This window comes from Acomys russatus, chromosome 21 (genome assembly GCF_903995435.1).
Source record: "Acomys russatus chromosome 21, mAcoRus1.1, whole genome shotgun sequence".
Classification (NCBI taxonomy): domain Eukaryota; kingdom Metazoa; phylum Chordata; class Mammalia; order Rodentia; family Muridae; genus Acomys; species Acomys russatus.
The window spans coordinates 22243831-22266577 of record NC_067157.1 but is presented as its reverse complement, the minus strand read 5'-3'; the positions used below and the strand labels follow the sequence as shown (position 1 = coordinate 22266577).

General features: G+C 34.6%; 1 protein-coding gene across 1 annotated transcript; it reads left to right on the top strand.

Moving 5' to 3' along the window:
• Positions 1 to 1622: 1622 nt before the first annotated feature.
• On the top strand, positions 1623 to 20963 carry LOC127204952 (triadin-like). The gene is made up of 9 exons (XM_051164074.1): positions 1623 to 1668; positions 4645 to 4692; positions 5881 to 5928; positions 9756 to 9800; positions 10929 to 10949; positions 17227 to 17253; positions 18062 to 18100; positions 19102 to 19146; positions 20929 to 20963. Exons 1-9 carry the CDS (start codon positions 1623 to 1625, stop codon positions 20961 to 20963), a joined length of 354 nt encoding a protein of 117 aa, XP_051020031.1.
• Positions 20964 to 22747: the final 1784 nt, after the last annotated feature.

The following is a 22747-nucleotide window of genomic DNA, read 5'->3' as shown; positions in this document are numbered from 1 at the left end:
ACTCCCACTGTTACATCGTAATTAATTATATGTGCAAGGAGCACATTTCAGGAAAGAATAATATTCTGAGGTCCTGGAGATTAGGATTTGAACACACTGTTTTGGAGTTCACACTTTACTCTATTAAAGCCTGTCTCTTGCCAAATTTCATATACTTCCTATATGAAAAATGCATTGATAATATACATACATTTTCAAATCTTCATTACTACAATATATACTATTGTCTACCTGTTCATTTCACTTAACAATTCCAGAAGTCAAAATCATTACTTAGGTGATCTACATCAGATTTGGGGAAAGAAAAAAAGTAATAAAAAGTGTTCTCTCCCTGTGTTTCTGAGAGTCTAGGATCTGTTTGAGATCTGTTTGAATGATCTGTTTCCAAATTCCATAATGAGACAGCCATTAGGTACACATTCACATTTCGATTGGAAAAATTGGAATGAAAATTAAGGATGTGATGGTTAAAGGAGTTTTCAGTTCTGGCTGCTATTGGGGCTTGAGAATCTTCTTTCTGTTTCCGTCCTTCATCTTCTAGGCTTTGTGTGGTGGTGGCCCTGCCCTCACTACACAGGTAGGGCTCCACACTTTTCAGTCATTTCTTCATTTGGTCTTGTCTCCACCCCATTAGTGGTGTCATCTTTTCTTATAAAACTCTTAATAGTTGGATTCATATTACAATCAATCCATGATAAGGATGGTCCTCCACAGCTACTTCCTGGGCCACTTTTATTTTATGTGGTGACTGGTTGAACCAAGTTGCTATATACATAATTTCAAACAACTATCTATCTATAAAGTTAGCTCTGTTTCTAGCATCATTATGGACTGGATGAAACGTTTCCAGAACACCATGGGATGGTTCTGTGTTCATTAACAGTTCACTCTTGTTGTTTTTCACATTCCATTATGAGGGATAAATACATACCAATCCACACTTGTCTTTAGCATTTTCTTGCAAATTTTTTTCTAATAAACAGTCAAGTTATTTACTTACAAGTTGGCCCTTCCAATCTACAGAAGAACATAATTCATCTAAGTTCTCTGCCTCTCAACAAATACACTGTTCTCCGAAGACCATAAACATACTCTTTCCTCCAGGGTCCAATGCTGCTTCACATTTTTTTCCAGAGGCCCCTTCATCATTTTTGTTCCAAGAGGCATGTTATTTAAATTCACCGCAGTTACTATACTTGGAATTGAATGTGTTCATTCAAAGCCCAGGCATTATCAATGCAACAGATTAGGAGATGAACCACAAAAATGGTAATTAGACAGTGAAGGTTCCTGTTTAAAGAATGAGATCAAGGCTGGTATGAAAGCTATTTCTGCTGCCTTTTGCTTGCATGCCTGCTCCTTTTCTTCCCTCTGTCATGTGCTGACACAACACCCCTCCTCTCCAGAGAATGCAGTGGCCAGACACCATGTTAGAAAGTGCTAGCAACTGGCTTTTGCCTTGGACATTATTATTCTCGTACTGTGAAGACTGGGTTTCTTTTCTATGTATATCATTCACTGTGTGATTTTCTGCTAGTCTATAAAAAGCAAACAAACAAAGAAATAAAAAACAAACAGACTAACAAAAACAGAGGAGACAGAAATACAGATTTTTTTTTGGTATGGATCTCTGCAAGGTCCAAGTTGGGAAACCAGAAGAAGAGGAAGGTCAGGTGAGACTAGGACGTAGAAGATAATACAGGGAGGCATAGGCAGATGTGACATACTTTACTCTCTGGAACGCTAGACTATTTCTTAATTCTCTGGAGAACTGTCTTCAGTGTCAGTGTTAAGCAAGTATTAGTATCTTAAAGGTAATCCAGGCCCTTCCAAGTATTTAAAAATTGTTCAATATCACCCCACTATGTCTTCCACCGACTCCTTTCATATTTGTACTTGTTACAGATGTATTCCACTACCTTATACAATCTATGAGTTTCTGAGAATGAATAAAATACTTCACACTGTTTCTTGAAGCAGCTAGTGTGTCCCACCACAGTGCAGCAGGCTAAACAACACACCTTTTTCAAGCTTAGCTAAAATGTCTTCCTTGCATCTTCTCTCAGTGCTTACCAGAAATGTTTATATTCCTCGGGATTTCAATCCATCACTTCAATCTCTAAAACCATTGTCACATACTCACTTTCTATTTTTCTGTCTCTTATGCGGACTCACTGGATCCTGACAAGGATGCATCCTATCTTAACTAATTATGTCTGCAGTAACCCAATTTCCAAATAATGTTACTTTGCAGATAATGATGCTGAAAACTCAACCTGTCCTCAGGGGATACAAGGATATGCCTGAATTTCTAAATTACCCAGATATCCATTAGATTTATTTAAAACAATCTCTTCCAATTTGTCTGGTTGAACTGAATTGTCTAATGTTATTTTGGAGATATTTCTTATAAGCAGCTTGAAACGAAGGAGATAATTTAAGTTTAAATCAACATTCAACTACCTGCTCCCCTGAGGCACATTTTTAACCAATGGCTCAATGACAGACAAATGTACAGCGAGTCTCTAACTACAGTGTGCAACAATCTTTCCTTAACAATGTGTCATGAATAAAGATTAATTATTAGCAAAATTCTCCATTTTTCTATGGAGAAAATCGAATACAAATTATTTACAATGATAAATTTGTGCTTCGGTTTACTTTGTCTATTCTTTTTCTCCTTTCAGAGCCACAAATTAAAAGGGAAGCGAAACCAGGTAACAGTGTGTTAAGTAGTGTTAGAATTAACAGTTTCCTCATGCTGAAATTGAAAATATTACTAGCCACCAACGGAATTTAAAGTCTTTCAGTTCCTTGTTAGTTTCTCCATTCTATTGTCCAATATTATTTCTGAGAACTCAAGTGAAATCCAGATTTCCAATTGGGAAGATATATCTAGAGTATGGCTTTATTCCAGCTCTAACCCTTCCTATGGCTTTGACCTTTTAATTCAGTTCACTATGTTGCACAGACCCCTAACTATAAAATTATTTCCTTGCTACTTCATAACTGTAATTTTCTACTCTTATAAATCATAACGTATATATCTGATATACAGGATATCTGATGTGACCCCCAGATGGATCATGACTGATAGACTCAGAAACAACTACAGGAATTATAATTTATTCTTATGAGTGTTTTGAAATCAAGTATGAGCATGTCAGTTTTGTGGCTTTTTTTTTTCCATCAATAATCACTAAAGTCACAAATTCACAAAATTGTGGGCTATTTGGGTGTGAAGGCACAATGGCTAGAACTCAAGAGGAGTCCTGTGAAGTTCAGCTGAGCACTGCACTGGGCCTTCCGTCACCATGGAAGCGCAGAGCACAGTGAGTGCTATCTTCATACAGCAGTTATGGAGATGGTTCAAAAGACCAAACACATACAATTAGGTTTTCAACATTTTCAAGCTAATCAGTGTTGGAGCTAAAATTCTACACTGTGTCTATTTTTTCCAAGCCCTGGATAATGCTATTAAGGAAGCACCACAGTCTAACTTAATCATTGTATTAACTGGTAATGTTGACCTAAAAACTGGATAACCTCTTTTTAGTTTTCACTGTCATTATTAAGTCCTTTTTGTGGCACCAACTAGTTTGCGACCTGAGGCAAGTTTATAAAGGCCCTCAAGCTACTCGGAAGCCATTCCTTCATTCTGGGAAATGATATATCAGAATCTGTCCTTATAAACTAATCTAAGAATCCATCTCTGGATGTATGTACAGCATCCTGATGCACTTCACTGCTCACTAGAGTTTACCTTGCAGCCAATCATAACGTGTGTCTGGATGCTCTGGTAAAGAATACATTTGCATGCATCAGAAATTAGTAATGTACATCTACCTTTTCTGATTGATTTTCCTGTGCTTTTGGTTATTGGAGATGAGTATTGCTTACCAGACTTCAATGCTAATTTTTAAGTTACATGTATTTCTTGAGAGAGAGAGAGAGAGAGAGAGAGAGAGAGAGAGAGAGAGAGAGAGAGAGAGAATATACTCATGCCAAGGTTAGAAAATTGAGGTCAGAGGACAACATCTGGGAAATGGCTCACTTCTTCCATCATGTGGGATCTGGAGAGCAAGCTTAGGACATCCTAACGTGATGGCAAGCACACATAATTGCTGAACCATATCACTGGCCCAACATTAAAAATAAAGAGCCGCTTAAAGCTAGTTATGCCTAATACCACTTAGAACTCACATTAGTTATTTTCAACTATTGTATTTATCAGGTAATTTATTAACTTCTTACCCTTTCAGCGTCATCTGAGAAGGCCCAAACACACAGTATGTACATTAATTCCCTTTGTAATGCTCATATATAATCTCTTTAAATAACATTGTACATTTCCAAAACTGAAAGTTTGATCTATGCTTCTACACTCATGTTTTGTAAAAAGCATGTGATTTGAATATTACAGGTGCTATATGTGAATTAAAAAGTCAGTGTGCATGGGTTTTCTAAAGCAAAGCCATTAAGCCCTTGATATGACTTCTTGGATAGCACAGAAGTTTAAAACTATTTTCTCCCTCCTGTCATATCTGTTATTTTCAATTTTATAAACCATTGGCCTATGTCAGAGAGAATTTTTATTGTGTCATATATATTAAATATCTGAAACATCCTTTTTATTACTTTCAGAACAGGATGTCGCCAAACCAGAGAAAGTTGTTCCCCATGGTAAACCAGGTATTTGCCAGGTGGTATTGCCACAACCAATTGTCTCCAATTGTTCTGGTTGTATCAAAAGGAAGATTACAGAGTCAGATCTAAAGGAACCTGTGATAACATTTCTAGTCTTAGTCATTATCCCAGTATTGGCTGACCTGAGATTTTAATGGTAGGATTCATACAGACTGCCCGGCTGCCCTGCCCAACACACCTGGGCTTATCACAGAGAGCATCCAGTCAGCACCCAGGTAATAGTGCACTGCATTTGGATTTGCCTTTTACTACCTATCACCTGAGACCTACCATGGTCCAAGAATGTTTAGGAAGTCTACACATTTCCTTGCTTCCTCGTTAGTGTGAGCCACATGAAACTATGTATGTAATATACATGCAATATATATATATATATATATATATATATATATATATTCTTGTATATATATGAATCCTAAATACAACAAAATACAAGAGTAGTAAAATAAAGGCAAAAGCATGAAGATATTGAAATGGCTGCCTCATTGACAGAAATAAAACAGCAAAATATTAAAATTTCTTAGTTAAACTCTATAATGAAGAAGTTTTTGTCTTAAATATTTGCCATTCTCAAAAACACATAGAAAGTGAGTGTAATCTCTATTATATATAAAGCACATGAATTTTCCCACACAATTCGCACTCTAGTACAAACTTTGTGTTCTTTATCTTATGTCCAGGGAAACATTCTATATGGAATATTTAACTAGACAGTTTACTCCTACCAATGACAAGATGAGTTTAATTTTATATAGGATTGTTGCATTAATCACTTTGCTTTGAGACAAAAGTTTTTACAGTGTAATTAGTATGTGAAAGCTCAGAATCTATTTTCCTATTTTAATAGAGTAATGAGAGAGTCATATAAATCCTATAGAGACACCTCTATCTGTGTAAGTGCTGTTAATCACAGTGGGGAAAAGCAATAATGTTCATATGTACAGAATGAGAGACAATTTCAACTTGCAAGAATAAATTTTAAAAAACTACTGGGAACATCTATGCTGGAAATTTTGATCTAAAATAACTTGTCATTTGCTGCTTTACTGAGAAAATATAACGTTTTTATTTTGTCATTTAAAAAAACACAAAATACCAAGGTTCAAATACATCATTGCTTTCTATTGATATGTTTTAAATTTCTGCTTGTATTAACATGTTTTCCTATCACAGAACAAAAAGTTCTCAAGCAGGTAAAAGCTATTACAGCAGAAAAGACAGGTAAAGATATTCATTTGTAATCATATTCTCTATATCAGTGTGTGTCTAGATATACACAAGTATGCATGAAGTATGTATAAGTTTTATATTTTTAATTTTTAAGTTACAATACAATAACATCAGTTTCCTCTTTAACTTTCTTTCCTCTAACCTCTCCTATGCTCCCTAACTTTAATATTCATGACTTTTCTTCCAATGATGATTATTTTTTTCCACACACAACCTGCTGAGTCTATTAAATGTTGCTTGTTCATGGCTAAAAACTGATATTGGGAAAGCAAAAGGGACACATCACTGAGAAAGTCTAGTTCTTTCTCTTTAATTACTTGCTAGTAGTTCTTTGTCTAGGGGTGGGGACACAAGAGATTTCCCCCTTAAGTGTTAGCTTGAATATTTATTTGTTACTGTTCAGTTCTTGTTAGGGCAGATATATTACTGAGTAATCATAGATAAATCGTGTATACTTTTTAAGCCATAAATTCTAAAATTCTGAGTTATTTTGAATAATTTAAAAATAACTTTCATTGAAGGTGGCAGAAAGTGGCTTAATATTATTTTTTTCAGATTGTGACTAACTTACATATAATTTATTAATCCATATAAAATATTAAATATCAGGTATTAAAATTTTGTATTTTTTTCAAGCCACATTTTCTCTAGTCTTGAAATTGCAGAAATCTAGATCAACAAGATAGCCAACAAACAAACATGCTTAGTATATAAGCCAGATGACCTGAACCTAATTCCCAAGTCCCATAATAAAACAAGAGAATTTACTTCCAAAACTCATTCTCTGACCTCTATAATGTACATGCTTATTCACTCTTTATCATCTATCAACCATCCATCAATCAATTATCAGTAACTTACTATCATCTATCTATCTATCTATCTTTCTTTCTCTATTTCTATCTATTTGTCTCTGTATGTATATATATATGTGTGTTATGAGAGGTATTTTATGTGCATGTATGAATAAAATATACACAGAGGCAAGAACACGAACATAGAATAGCAAATAAAATTTTTAAACAAAATCAAATCAGAGAATTTGAAGCTTATACCTCAGTTCATATGGTTCTTTTCATGGAAGTTCTTCAGAGAGTTGTGTGTGGAAATATATATATATATATATATATATATATATATATATATATATATATATATATATATATATATAAAATCTTCCTTAAGGACTGATTTGTATAACATGCTTCCACTATTTCATGTGTGGGAAAAAAAGAGGATCAGATTTCTTTCTGTTAGAGAAACTTTCTCAGAAAGAACAAAAGAAACCTTCTGAGTCTTTTTCAGAACAGATGTCTTGAACCATGTAGCCTCCTTTCTTCCAATCTTAGAAGAAAATCTTACCACTTTGACCATTCAGAATTTATTAATAATAATTATTCTAAAACAAAATATTTATGAAGCATTTTTTCTTTGAACAGAGATAATGAGATAGGCAGGTTTCAAATATTTCTTGGAAGAAAACAGAACTCAAGGGACAATAATCCATAAACAGTATAGACTATTAGGAAAGCACCTACTTCACTCCACATGACCATTTGTTTTTTCTTCTATCAGGGAGTAAATTTTTGACATCTTGTTTTTTTCACAGTGGCATGTTAAGGCATTCCCTAATGCCAGAGTATCTCAGTCTCTTATGGATATTTAAGGATTATAAAAAAACTTCCTCAGCATAGTTGTATTTCACATACAGAGATCATTTTAAGTGTGATGTGCATTTCATTGTCTCTAATCAATTTTCACTAAGCAATATGATTAACTATATTTGCTATTTTAACATAATAGTACTAGGAGACAACACATTTGTTTTAAGATGAAAGAAAAATACAAGAACAAATATATATATATATATGTATGTATGTATGTATGTATGTATGTATGTATATATTTTTCCTCTGGCTAGTGTACTCATCAATATGCTTTCTATTTTTCTTCATTATCCACTGTTAAGCCCTATGCCGGCAAGAAAAATACCCTACTAACTCCAATTTTAACAGTTTGCTTGTTGTTTTGTTTGTTTGTTTTTATTATAGCCCTTAACAAAATTATCTGTGTAAGTGATAAATTAATGTTGATTGATGGTTTTGATTCAACTTCCTTACATTTCACTATTAATCAGTGATTCATAATATTTGTATAAAAGAAATTTCTGAAAAGTCTATCAGTATTATTAATATTAAACAGGAAAGTTCTTACAGGAAATCAAAAACCTAAAACAGGAAACCCATAGCAAATCTTCAGAGTGAGTGGCAAGGCAAACAAATGACTATACTTACTGTTTTATTTACTGTACTTATTATTAAATTTTATGTTTTAGGCTCCATTCCAGACTTTAGCATTTAGAAAAAAACACACATTTGCAAGCATTTCTCCATTTATCTACTGAAATAGAGGCATTTCCTTCTAAGTTGAACTTGAGAACTTCAGAGATCACTCGTTTCTTTATACTCAAATCTGCAAAGGCAAATATTTTAAAAAGTGCTATTGGAACTCCAGAGGTTGCTAACATTTAACCATATTCACACAGGTAAACAAGGCCAATACTCTGTCAAAATAACGGTTCTGCTTCTCAGAGAGATGTGCCCATAGAACACAAACTGAGATGAGAACGTAACATATGTTTAACCACTGAGTAAAAACTAAGTGATAATATCTAAAGAAAAATGTGACAAAGAAAACAGGATGCCATATTGGTAGCTCAGGAGATGGGGTGTGGACAAATAGAGGCTAATTAGACCATAATGGCACCCTAGAACTCCTGACCCATATTTTGTATGCCCATGTCTGATGATTGTCACTTTATTTTACACTTCTATTGCTGCTCTTGCTATATTTTATACTTGAACATTGACTCCTGCATCTTATTTTGTCTGAATATATAGCATAGCATTAATGTAGATTTAGTTTATGGGTCTCTATTCTTGAAAGGTATCAAATTTATTCTACAACTTATTCTCGTGTGCTGTAGCTCTTCACTATTTCCATATACGCCGAGGCTTGGTCTGTGATGCTGGAGCAAAATACCAGCAATTTCAGAGAACCTCTCAGTTCAAGAGTGAAGGAGAGAAAAGACAGATGCAATCTGGCAACACCTCAAGACTAACTCTGGAGGTCCTTAGTGGGAGCCTATGTGTGGCCTGCTCGAGTTTTTGCTTAGTTTTCAAATATTACCACTTCTTTTTGAGAGATTCCACAATGTGGGACTTTCTAGTTCTGCATTTGATGGGAGGAAGATATTTATTTTAAAACAATATGACTCTGAATTTTTTTCAGAGGGCTTAAGAGAGCCACCTCTTGCTCACACATTTTGGTTTCATGTGCCACATCCTAGAACCCATTGAGATGAGGCTGTGCTGCTCCTTGCAGGACCTGGAAAGGCAGGGTGATGAGCAGGGTATGGAGTGTGGTATATTCTAAAGGAAGGCACATGGGGCTTATATTTTTTCTTAACAAGACAAGAGTAAATGACCTGAACTAAATGGTTCAGGAAAGAAAGAAAGTTGAAAACAGAAAACAGAAAGGTCAGAGGAGTAAAACGCTGGCGGCTGGTTGTGTTCTTAAACCACAGGGTTTGACAAGAATGGAATAACCTGACATTGCCTTTCAGGGTCCCCTAAATGAATCTAGCCCTGTCTGTAATATATTCTTTGACTATACACTTGCTGTGTTACAAGTTGCATAGAAACAGCTTTAGGAGCATGCTTCTCCTGCAAGTGAGGACATCTGCTGATATAAAATGTGACACAGTCCCTGCTCCAGGACTATTCACATCTCCTGTAAATTTTCATTTTTCTCTCTAGAAAAAGCTGAGCACCAAGAAAAAGAGCGTCAGCCTATAAAAACAGGTATTCTTGGCACCTTTGGCTCACATTCTGTCTTTGTTCACCATGTTTATTAAATTTGAGATGAAAAAAAAAATGAAGTAGGCAGTTTTTGTTTTCTTTATGAGTACTGTTTAGTTTTGGGTTTTGCACTATAACCTGTCTTCTCTGACAGTAGAGCTATGGTATTAGAGGCAGTCAAAACAGATTACCACAGCATGCTACATAATACAGAGAAGCTAGAAAACTGCATTTGCTTTTATGACATACAAGTTCTTTCCATGATAATTGCTGTTTAGCAAGATTAGTATTATTGCCATTTTTCTTTCTCATGAGTTAGAATCCCTTTACATAGCTTTAGAATATTCTTAACAATTACACATGTTAACTCTGACTGGTTACAAACCAGCAAGAATTATATATTCTTAAAATAAGCTCTTTGAAATCTGTAATGATTAGCTCATTATTTCATAATATTACTCAGTTTCCTGATATGAACTACTTTATATAGCTCAGATGCTTTCACATAAGGGATGCTAACTAAAAAAGCATCTTCTATTCTCTATACTTCCAATTACTATTAAAAGACACCACAAATAATAGCAAAATATTATATGTTTTTAAATAAAGAAAGGTTATATGTAAGACCGAATAGTATTCTAATTAATAATTTGAGAAGGCATGATGTATTGGAGAGTGAGGATTATAATTATAAAGTGGAGATTTTCATCAACCATATATTTATTCTTCCTCATATTTTATGTCGCTTTTCATTCATACTCTGGAAAGTTCACATTATTATTGAATATTAATAGGTTCTCAGAAAGAATGGGTGCAGAATTTATATTCAGTGCCACTCATAAATAGGAAGCAAGCAGTTTAGATTATCTTAAGTATTCATATCTTATCCAATAAAAGCAGAAATCTTGAAGATGAAGAGAAAACCATGAAGTTCCACACTCCCAAATGCTACACCTGTTCTCTGGGAACCTGTTGGAAAACATTTTGAAAACTAATAAAATATTCCTGTCTTACTTATTTTAATATATACTTAAAATTTCCCATTTTAACTAAAAGATCAAAATAGAAAATATAGAGTTAGAATGTTAAATGTATATAGAGATTTTTAACTTATCTTTTTTATCCTTTTAGATAAGCCTAAGCCATCTTCAAGTAAGTATATAATTTAGAACTTTAAAGATGTGGAGTAAGGTGGCTCATAAGGTAAAAGTACATGTTGCCCAAGGCCGTGTGACATGAGTTCAATCCCCTGGATCCAGTTAAATGTGGACAGAAAACACAGAGTCCACAGTGTTGTACTCTGACCTCCATTCATGTGCCAAAATATATGTGCGTATGTACACTAACACTCACATTCTACTAACAAGTTATTTTTAAAAGACTATTCAATTATGAGATTTTAATTTTACAGTGTCCATAAGTGGTAAAGTAAAATTTAAAAATAGTCTTATTAATATAAAGTTCTATAACAGAACTTGATTGACAAGAGATACTGGTATGTCCAATTTATTGTGAGGATTTATTATTATGAGGATGTGTGTCTATTGATATGCTTAGCGAACTATATTAGAATACACAGGGAATGACTAAATTTTTTTCCTTTACCATAGCTAAGTAGCTAGTACATTTTTCATGGAAGAATGCCAGTGAGAAAAAAGTAAATGACAGTGTAGCTGAAGAGATGCTTCGGCAGCTGATAACGCTGGCTGTTCCTCCAGAGAACCCAGGTTCTTTTCCCAGCACTCACATCACAGCAAGAGATATTGAGTTAGGGCTTTGTTTGCCCTGTTATGTGGTAATTGTATTTAGATTTATCTCATAACTGTGTATCTTTAAAGAATCCCCTGATATAGTAGGCTTCACTAAGAATCCTCAAATCATCCTTAGCTTTAGTTGTCCCTCTCTATAATTTATCCACTATTCCCCTCTTTCTGGCCCTTCTCCATTTAATTTTCTCTTCCAGGCTCCCTGCCACTCCCTAATCAAACTATATATTCTATTTCCCTTCCTCAGGAGATCCTGCCCTTTACCATAACTCCATACTCCACATATACCCTCTGTGGTTTTGTGGATTGGGTAGCCTGCTAATTAAAGACTTAACAACTAGCACGCACAAACAAGAGAATACATAAAGTATTTGTCTTTGGGGGCCTACGTTACCTCACTCAAAATTTGTTATAGCACCAGCCACTCACCTGCAAATTTCACTATTTTCAAATGGCTTAGTAATATTCTATTGTGTGGATGTACTGCCTTCTCTGTGTCTATTCATCCCTTGGTAGATATAGGTGGTTTCTAGTTTCTGGCTATTATGAATAGAGAAGAAATGAACATAGATGAGGAACTGCCTCTGAAGTAGGCTGTAGTTTTGGGGTGTAGCTGGATTTTGATGTAGATATGCTCTCAACTTCTTAAAGAACTACCACTCTGATTTCCATAGTGGAGGTATGAATCTGTATTCCTACCAGCAATGGATGGATGTTCCCTTTACCCCACATCCTCAAGAGCATGAGCTGTCAATCATTTGCTTTATTGATCTTGGCCACCTCCATTGTTTTCCATAAGTTGGGGTATGTTGTGTCCTCATATTCATTCGATTATAAACAGTTTTACTTGTAGGTTTCTAGGACCCTCTGGATCCTTCTTCTTTGCTATTCTCCCATGCTTCTCTCATCTAGAGTCCCAATAGGATATCCTCCCCTCTGTCCCAGTTTCCTGGTAAGTGAAGGCTTTCATGGGACATGCACCTTGGGCTAGTATGCAGATATAAGTGAGTATATACCATTTGAGTCTTTCTGCTTCTGGGTTAACTCACTCATTATGATCATTTCTAGCTCAATCCATTTGTCCACAAATTTCTGGAATTCCTTGTTTTTAATAGCCGAGTAGTATTCCATAGTGTATATGTACCACAGTTTCTTTATCTATTCTTCTACTGATGGTCACTTAGGCTGTTTCCATGTTTTGGCTATTATGAATAAGGCTGCTATGAACATGGTTGAACAAATCCTATTGGGACTCTAGATGAGAGAAGCATGGGAGAATAGCAAAGTAGAAGGATCCAGAGGGTCCTAGAAACCTACAAATAGAACATTATGGTAGGCAGATTTGGGCCCAGGGGTTCCTCTCAAACTAAGGCACCAGCCAAGGACAATACAGCTGGTAAACTTTAAACCCCTACCCAGATCTAGCTAATGGACAGTACATTCTCCACAGATGAGTGGAGAGTGGGGTATGACTTTCACATGAACTCTGGTGCCTCACATTTGACCATGTCCCTGGAGGGGGAGACCTGGTGGCACTCAGAAGAAGGATAGCAGGCTACCAAGAAGAGACTTGATACCCTATGAGCATATTCAGGGGGGGGAAATCCCCCTCAGGAACAGTCATAGGGGAGGGGAATAAGGGGAAAATGGGAGGGAGGGAAGAATGGGAGGATACAAGGGATGGGATAACTATTGAGATGTAACAAGAATAAATTTTTAAAAATTAAAAAAAAATAAAGAGTTTTTAATTTTCTTTTAAAGTGGAGAGTGGGATATGACTTTCTCACGAACTCTGGTGCCTCACATTTGACCATGTCCCCTGGAGGGGGATACCTGGTGGCACTCGGAGGAAGGACAGCAGGTTGCCAAGAAGAGACTTGATACCCTATGAGCATATACAGGGGGAGGTAATCCCCCTCAGGAACAGTCATAGGGGAGGGGAATAATGGGAAAATGGGAGGGAGGGAAGAATGGGAGGATACAGGGATGGGATAACCATTGAGATGTAACAAGAATATATTAATAAAAAATATTTATTTATTTTAATGAAATACTTTGAATTTTTAACTTTTATTTATTTTTTAAATTTCCTTTGTGATTTCAATCTTGAGCAGGGTTCATTCAGTAGTGAGCTGTTCAGTTTTCATAGGTATATAAACTTCATGTCATATGCGTTGTTAATATCCTACTTTAATCCATGGATGTCAGATAGAAGGCAAGGTGTTATTTTAATTTTCTTGTGTTTATTGAAGCTCACTTTGTGTCTAAGTATATGGTCAATTTAGGAAAAATTTCTTCCTGAGAAGAAAATATATCATTTTTTCTATAGATATCTGTTAGATCCTTTTGGTTTATAACTTCAGCATTTCTGTGTTCAGTTTTGTATGGGTAACCTGACTAATGGCAAGAGTGACATACTGAAGTCACTAACTATCACTGTGTGTGGGTTATATGATATTAGCTGTTGCAGTGTTTCTCTATGAACTTGGATGTTTGTTGCATCAGTGTTTAAAGTACAATATCCTCTTGGTATATTTTTCCTTTGATAAGCTTGTATTGTCTTTTTCTATATTGTTTGATTAGTTTGGGTTTGAAGTTATTATTGATTATTATTATTGATTATCAATATTATTCAATTTAATATTGAAGATATTAAAATAGCTATGCATGTTTGTATCTTGGATCCATTTATTTGGAATGACTTTTCCTATCCTTCTATCCTGAAATGATATGTATCCTTGATGTTATGATGTGTTTCTTGAGTGCAGCAGAAAGATGGATCCTGTTCTCTAATACAATCTATAAGTCTACGTCTCTTTATTTGGGTATTGAGATCACTGACGTTGAGAGTAAGGAATGAGCAGTGTTTGCTGATCCTGTTATTTTGATGTTATGGTGTGTTTCTCCTGCTGTTTTGACAGGTTGGTTTGAGATTGCTTATGCCTTGTGCTTTCTTTGGTTGGTTAGCCTATCAAGGTTGATGTTTTCTTTCTAGAACTTTCTACACAACTGGATTTGTTTATAGATTCTGCTTAAACTTGGTTTTACCATGAAATCTCTTTCTTTCTATGTCATTATGATTGAAAGTTATAAGGGGTATAGTAGGCTGGATGAAAATCAGTGGTCTCCAAAAATTTGTAGAACATCTGCACATGTTCCTCTGGATTTAGAGTCTCCATTTAGAAGGTGGGGTGATTTTAGTGGGTCTACTCTTACTATGTTATTTTTTCTTTTTCTCTTGCATCTTTTAATATTTTCCTCTGTCCTCCCCATTTAGTGTTTTGATATTTATGTTATGGGGAATTTGTTTATTGTCCTGCCTATTTGGTGTTCTGTTTACTCCTGTATCGTAAAAAAAAAACTTCCTCCTGTAGGTTAGAGAAATTTTCTTCTGTTATTTTGTTCAAATATATTATTATACTTTATTTTATTGTTGTATATGTATATGTAAATATATACATATATATGCTGTATAGGCCATTGTGTTTTAATGACAGAGAGAAAGAAAGGGTGTAGATTTGGGCAGATGAAGGAGACTTTGGGAGGAAATTGGAAAGGATAAGCTATAATCATAATATATTGCACAAAAGCAATCTGTTTTCAACAGAAAATAAGATTTGTAAAAATAGTATTATCAGTGCCTTTGACATGTGTTTCACCACCTTCCTCTATTAACTCTTCTTCTATATTTTCATATATTTGGTCATTTTATTATGTCCCAGATTTCCTTGATATTTCATGCCTGGATAATTTATAAAAATATATTTTTGGATTTATTTTTCCCTGAGTTGTCTATTTCTTCTATATCATCTTCAGTGCCTGAGATTCTCTCTTCCATTAGTTTATGGAAGGCTAGTGAGTCTTAATATTGAGATTTTTGTTAGACTTCCTACATTTTTCCTTTCTAGTTTCACTTCATTTGGGTTTTCTTCAGTGATTCTATTTTTATTTTCATGTCTTGAACTGTTTTACCTGTTTCACTCCAGTCTGTTTTCACATGTTTTATTAATGGACTTATTTGTATCCTCCTTTAAAACCTTGAACATATTCATAGTAGGTATCTGTAGGTATCTTGAAATCTTTGCCTTGGGCTTCAGTTACAATGCATTTCCAAGGATCTTCTTAGTAGAGTTGCTGGGTTCTGATGGAGACATGTTGTCTTTGTTGTTGTTGTTGTTGTTAATGCTTGTATTCTGTGCTGGTGTCGAGACATCTGCTTTTGTGATGATTGTGACTCTAGGTGCTAATGTCTGGCTTGCTTTGTGGGGTAGGTGTATTATTCCTTGGTTTCTGTTGCCATCTCCGGGTATAGGTCCATATTGTGGGTGTGGTTTCCTGCCAGGGCTGCTTCTTAGTCCCTGCCACTAAGAGTACCAGGGAGATTAGAAGATATTTCTAGGTTTTATGGATGTCAGTAAGGGATCAAGAGAGTGGTTGAAGTAGGCTGTGAAATAATCGAGAGGCAGAGGAAAGCTGGTTCTGACTACAGGTAAAGCAGAGTCCACAGGGAATGAGGCAAAGAGGGAGGACAGGTTCCTGCAAGTGATCTGCCACAGACTGAGGCTCTCCTGGGGAACTGTGACTAGAGGACAGGAAAGAGTGAAGGTTCCTTACCTGGTCCCCATGCTTACTGGCCCAGGAGAAATTCCCTCCACAATCACCTGCTGACACCAACAGAGGAACAAAGGCTGAGGAGGAGCTCATTTTAAATATTTTAAACATCAAGTGCTAATTGCTTTCATAACAGCATTATGACATTCTTTAAGTAATGCAGTCATGATTTCCTCTGAAGACATCTAGTGCCAACCTTAAACATTAAATACTACCCTTGCATTGGAAAAAACTGTTGCCATATTTAGTTCATATTATCACTACTGATGTAATGAATATTATCAAAATGAAGGGAGTCAAGTTAAAATAGAATGCTTGATATATGGAAATACCATTTTGTTTATGAACCATTGTTTATTAATTATAGTCATCACAAAATATGTCACTTCTTAAATTACGGAAGTAACTCTCAGAAATTTGTAAAGACAGATTACTAAATACATCAGTGTTTTTATAAAATAATGTTTTAAGAAGTATGTTTTTATAGTTAGAGAGGCTTACATTCAGTAAATACTGATCTTTTCACGTAAGTTTTAAGGAGAAAGAAAACTTAGTAACATTTAGGATATTATTAGTCTGTCAAAAACTGAGAAAAAACAAAGACTGTTTAAGCAATGTCCTAACTAAAGATAAATGATATTTTATATCTTTAAGAGCTAAGTCACTTGCTGCTATAGTTTTCACTGACATTTATAAACCTCCGTTCATTGCCCGTGGCACAGAATCTTATATATGGTAATTTAATAAAAGTCAATGAATAATGTATGCATCTATGAGATCAAGTTAAACATTGATGATAGAGAGTTTTATGGTTTATATTAGAATTTATATGGTTTGTAATTCTGTATCATATTGGATTTTTTCTAATTACATTGTACCACAAATCTATTTACAATGTAAATGATTAACCATGGTTAAGAAGTACTAATTATCAGAAATTTTCTTTATTATTTTGAACATTTCTGTCTATTGTGATTTAGTAATATCTGAAAATTAAGTTTAATTATCTAGTGAAATAAACATTATTATTTTTTCTTTTTATCCTTCTAAAGAGGGGACACCAGAAGTCATAGACTCAGGTAAGTATTTCATCTCTGATATCAAATAATAGTGAATTGTGGAAAACAGTTGTAACCAGGGTCTTTCTCTAATTGTGTACTATTAACAGGCAGAAAGTTGTAACCAGGGTCTTTCTCTAATTGTGTACTATTAACAGGCATAAAGTTGTAACCAGGGTCTTTCTCTAATTGTGTACTATTAACAGGCAGAAAGTTGTAACCAGGGTCTTTCTCTAATTGTGTACTATTAACAGGCAGAAAGTTGCACAAATGCTCAAATTCTTAGTGTTCTCATCTGCAGACAACCACAAGACTTCCAAAACCCACTGTAAAAGTGAGTGAAAAACACTGCATATTTCTAGCTGTATTTTGTTTTCTCTCATTATTTCTTCTCTACAACACATACTAAAGAAAACCATCCATCATAACCCTGATTTGCTAACCTACTTCTACAGTCTAGCCGTCTCAAGTACTTTTTCATTGTTTACATTGATTAGTTGGAGAAACAACTGCACAGTGTCAAACCCTAATTATGCAGTGACAATAAAATTCAGATTTTTTTTCTGTTTCTCTCTTGAATACCTTTTTGATATCATGGTCTTGCTCTTCAAAATACGTAACAAAAAAGTCAGGAACAGTACACATACAAGTACCTAAATATAATCAGCACATTTATTCTCATACATAGAAAGTCCCTGCATACCTTGAAATGGGATAGCCCTGATCAACCACCCCTCCTCTTGGGGTCAAGTATCATCTTCAGTATTCTAAAGCGAATGAGAACATTATGTCTCAAAGGCTGATTATTTCATGTTAATTTCCTCCCTAGGAAAGAAGAAAATTGAAAAATCTGAAAAGGAAAGTAAAGGTATACAGAAAATTTATACATGCATGGCTCATTAACAATAAAAATGAATAATATCAATTAATGAAAATGCAGATGCTGACATTATATAGAAGTATCACTTCAAAGTTTAAAGGGTATAGGCTTCTCATCATTATTACTAAGTATCAAGGAAATAGAAATGTATACCCTGAAGCAAATTCTACATGTTATTGATACATGAAGTCCATACACTTGACTCTTGAACTGTGGATATTGATGACACAAATTCATTCACAAACTTTAAGATATATGAATAAAAGCATTTATTTAAGAAACTTTTTTTTTTACTATTGATGAATGTGTATTTTCAGAAAAAGATAAAATTAAGCCAAGTTTTGAAATCAAAATTATTTGAATTATAATGTTTTTGTATCTTCAAGTAAAATGTAATATGTGAATATTGAAGGTCTTGTTTTGATTGAAAGAAATCACTGGTAAATACATACTGATGGTATTGTCAAGAGATTAACTAATGAAACAGCAGTTGTTGAAATTAAACATTTATTTATTTTGCCACTGGTGGGCAATCTGGAAGCTGTAGGACACTGCTCTTTTCCCCATAAAATTAGGTTTACATTAGTTAGTAAGCTATTTATTATACAAACAGGACTGGTTTTAGGGTAATAATTTGAAAACTTACAGAGGCCGGGATTATCTAAGAAATACATACTAAACCCCCCCAAAAAAAGCATGATTATTGGTTATAATAATGGCCAGTGTGTCAGGGTGACCTATTTTTCATGGCTACTAATCAAATCTTGTGTTACTATTGCATCTCTTTATAGCAGTAAAACAATATTTTTGTTACCATTTATTGTTAGTTATTAGTGCATTATAATATTAAATTGTTGAAAATTGCCTTGAGAAACTAGTTATAACACTGCAGTTATCCCATGTTCATAAATATAATATTTACAAGAAGGCAAACATTAAATGCAGTTACTTTAAAGTTTCACATCTTAATATGCATTTTTAATAAACAGTTCCCACAAGACGAGAAAATCTTCAGGTGCATAATGTGACTAAAGGTAAAACTGAATTTTATGAATATTCTTATTCTCTGTTGCTATGAAAATTCATACAGTGCTCAACCCCATAACTATTAATACTAATAATTTTTAAAAAGTTTTGTAGATATGCCTTTTGCTAATGCACAAGAGAGAGCATAGACTGAAAAATCTAGTAGAAAGATAATGTTTCAACAAAGAATTATGAATATGAAAAAATATTATCAGGAAAATATTTTAGTCATGCCAGGTGAACAAAATTGTCTACTACAAGAGCTTTTAACTGCATGAATAATATCAAATCTTTATATATGTATATTGGTTTAAAACAATTTCAACTGAGATTTATTTTATTTGTTACTAAAGAAAATTAGCATGATATATATTATATATATACTTTTAAAACCAATTAAACCAAGCAATAAACTTTAAAATACCAACATGAAATTGGCAAATTTTTGCCCTTCAAAATAAAGTTATGTGTTAAGGTGATATCACAATATTACAAATAAACCTTGTTAATTCATTATGTAACAAAGGTAAAATAAATTTAGGCCAATTCAATTAAGTTGGTGGAGAAGCAAACTTAAAGCCAATTATTCTCCTTGGTAATAAACAGGGAGATTCTCATTGAGAGGAAAGCCAGCCCTGTTTTTCACCAGGTTTCTTTGTTGCTTATTAAATGAAGCATGTATAGGCAAAGAGCGAGATGCCCCTAGATACATTGTTTTGCTGTGTGTTTAATAATGGCTATCACATTATAGCATTCAGTGTAGAAGCATTGTTGATTCTGGAAGCACAGCTCCAAGTCACAGTGAGTTGAGAAAGCCTTCCTTGTTCCTTCATTTAACAGGTGGCTCATTGTATCTTGTTTTCCACTTGGCTCCTCCTTAGGTTCTGTCTTCTTAATCATGCCAGATTTTTTTTTAAGTAATAAAAATATTAGTGAAGAAATTTAGTTACTTACTTTTGTGATTTTTGTGTTTAAGGCATTCAGCTGCAACGATCCCCCAAACAAGTCTTCTATCTCAAGTTAATTTCTATAAAATTTGCATTTTTGTCAATTTTTAATTCTTAATTCTACACTACAAACTCTTCAGAGCTCAAAGTATATCGATGTAATGCAGATTCTGTTAAAATTATATTCTGAAGCCTGAACGTTTTGACTTAATAAATATTGGTGGGAGGGAGGGATGATTCTCCCCCTTTTCTAAGAAATCATCTCCACCTCGCTGTGCGTTCACGTTAAATACATACAGTTGATGGTGTGCTCTATTTTAAATAATCATCACTCACTGAAGAGAAAATAATCAAATTTGTATGATGCGTTTGCAGAGTCATTAGTTTTAATGTAATTAGCAGTTACTTGTTTTTATGCATCTTTGAAAGGAGAATAATTCTCAATATATTTTATGTAGTTTAGAAATTGTAAAGTGTGTACATAAACTACATCATGCGAAGTAATCGTGATCATGTTACCTATAATTACAGTTGAATGAAAGTAACTTTTAAAACATCTTGCTGGTTTTAGTAAGAACGTTTTTTAATTAAATTCTTTGACACTGGAGATGAAGGATTTTTATAGCATCTGAAAGACTATATTTTCTTCCATAAAAGAGACTGGGTTATTCAAAGAATCATGTTCATGGGCAATGGAGACTATTTGTTTATTAACTCTAAATCAGTAGGGAAGCAACCCAAAGGCATTAGAAACATTAGCATAGTCCAATGACACATGCTACAGTTTTATTTTACTTACTTTATCATGTTATTAACAAGAAATCTATATTCTTTTTTTATCAGAAAAACCTGGGAAAATACCAAGTAAGTACTGTTGATGTTGACTTTAAATTCTTATTGGTACACATTTGTGGTTGTGGTATATACTTATGAAAAATCATACTAGCCCAAGGGGCATGTCCCACGAAAGCCTTCACTTACCAGGAAACTGGGACAGAGGGGAAGGCATCCTATTGGGACTTTAAATGAGAGACGCATGGGAGAATAGCAAAATAAAAGGGTCCTAGAAATCTACAAGTAGAACAATATGATAGGCAGATTTGGGCCCAGGGGTCCCGCTCAAAGTAAGGCACCAGCCAAGGACAATAGGAGGTAAACTTTAAACCCCTTCCCAGATCTAGCCAATGGTCACAATATTCTCCACAGTTGAGTGGAGAGTGTGATACGACTTTCTCACGTACTCTGGTGCCTCACATTTGACCATGTCCCCTGGAGGGGGAGACCTGGTGGCACTCAGAGGAAGGACAGCAAGTAGCCAAGAAGAGACTTGATACCCTATGAGAATATATAGGGGGATGTAATCCCCCTCAGGAACAGTCATAGGGGAGGGGAATAATGGGAAAATGGGGGGGGAGGAATGGGAGGATACAAGGGATGGGATAAACATTGAGATGTAACAAGAATAAATTAATAATAATAATAATAAAAGACTTAAATGTCTCAACCAGACTTAAAAAAAAAATCATTTAAAGGGGAAAATACTACGAAGACATGACTGTGTGGTCAGCTGCCCCATCAGGCCACTTTAGGCCTAAGGTAAGGTGAGCATCATGGTAGAAGAGACAAGTGGTGAAAGATGCTGCCACCTTCAGGGGCAGCTGAGATACAGAGAGACAGAGAGACAAGCTTGGGAACACAGTTCCTCCACTTAGTCTTGCATTCTACTAACCCATTTGCCTATGCACTCAGCTGCTGGGAGCGAGTGAAGTCTTGTATGAATGTCAGTCACGTGAAAGTTAATAGTGACATCTATCTCCTGGTTCACCTAATATAATATCTCTGACTGCTTGAATGACAGTGTGGAATAGCCCTGCTTCCCCATTCAACTGAATATAATAAACACATTGAGTTTTCTGAGTATTCTGAGTACATATGAACCTGCTGTAAAGAAATTTTTAAAATTTTCTAGAAATCATTATTCTTTTCCATGCTTTCAGATTTAAGAAAAACAAATCATTGAAAATTAGGCGCGGTGGCATATGCCTTTATTCCTAGCACTTGGAAGGCAGAGTCAGGAAGATTGCTGTGAGTTCAAAGCCAGCCTGGTCTACAAAGGGAATCCAGGACAGCCAAAGCTACACAGAGAAACCCTATCTTGAAAAACAAACAAAAAAGAAAGAAAGAAAGAAAGAAAAAGAAAAAAGAAAAGAAAGAAAGAAAGTTAGGATTTTTTAAAAATGTGTACACTGTGTTTAACTTTTGGTTAATCAATTGAGGCATTGATTACTAATCTACTTTTTATTCTATCTTCTCTATATTCCCCCTTCTTTCTTTTCAACCCCTCTCTCCAAATCTAAGAATGTAAGATAAAGGAAAAGGGAGACATCGCTGACATAACACCGCAGGGTGGAGTGGTCAATGCCTCAAACAGGATTATGGATTAAAGAGTATATGTTCTCTGGTTTAGTTTTGCTTACAGATATATATTTAAGATCTTATATAAATGTGGTAAAATAGTTTTCTTCCATATTGAAGTAGAACAATTTATTCAGGTGCCAGTAGTTTCAAGTTACCTTAGAAATTAGCCTAAAGTGTTAATGATCACCAGGTATACTTAATAAAGATTTCAGAAATATAAATGCTAATGCTTTTCTTCTGAATG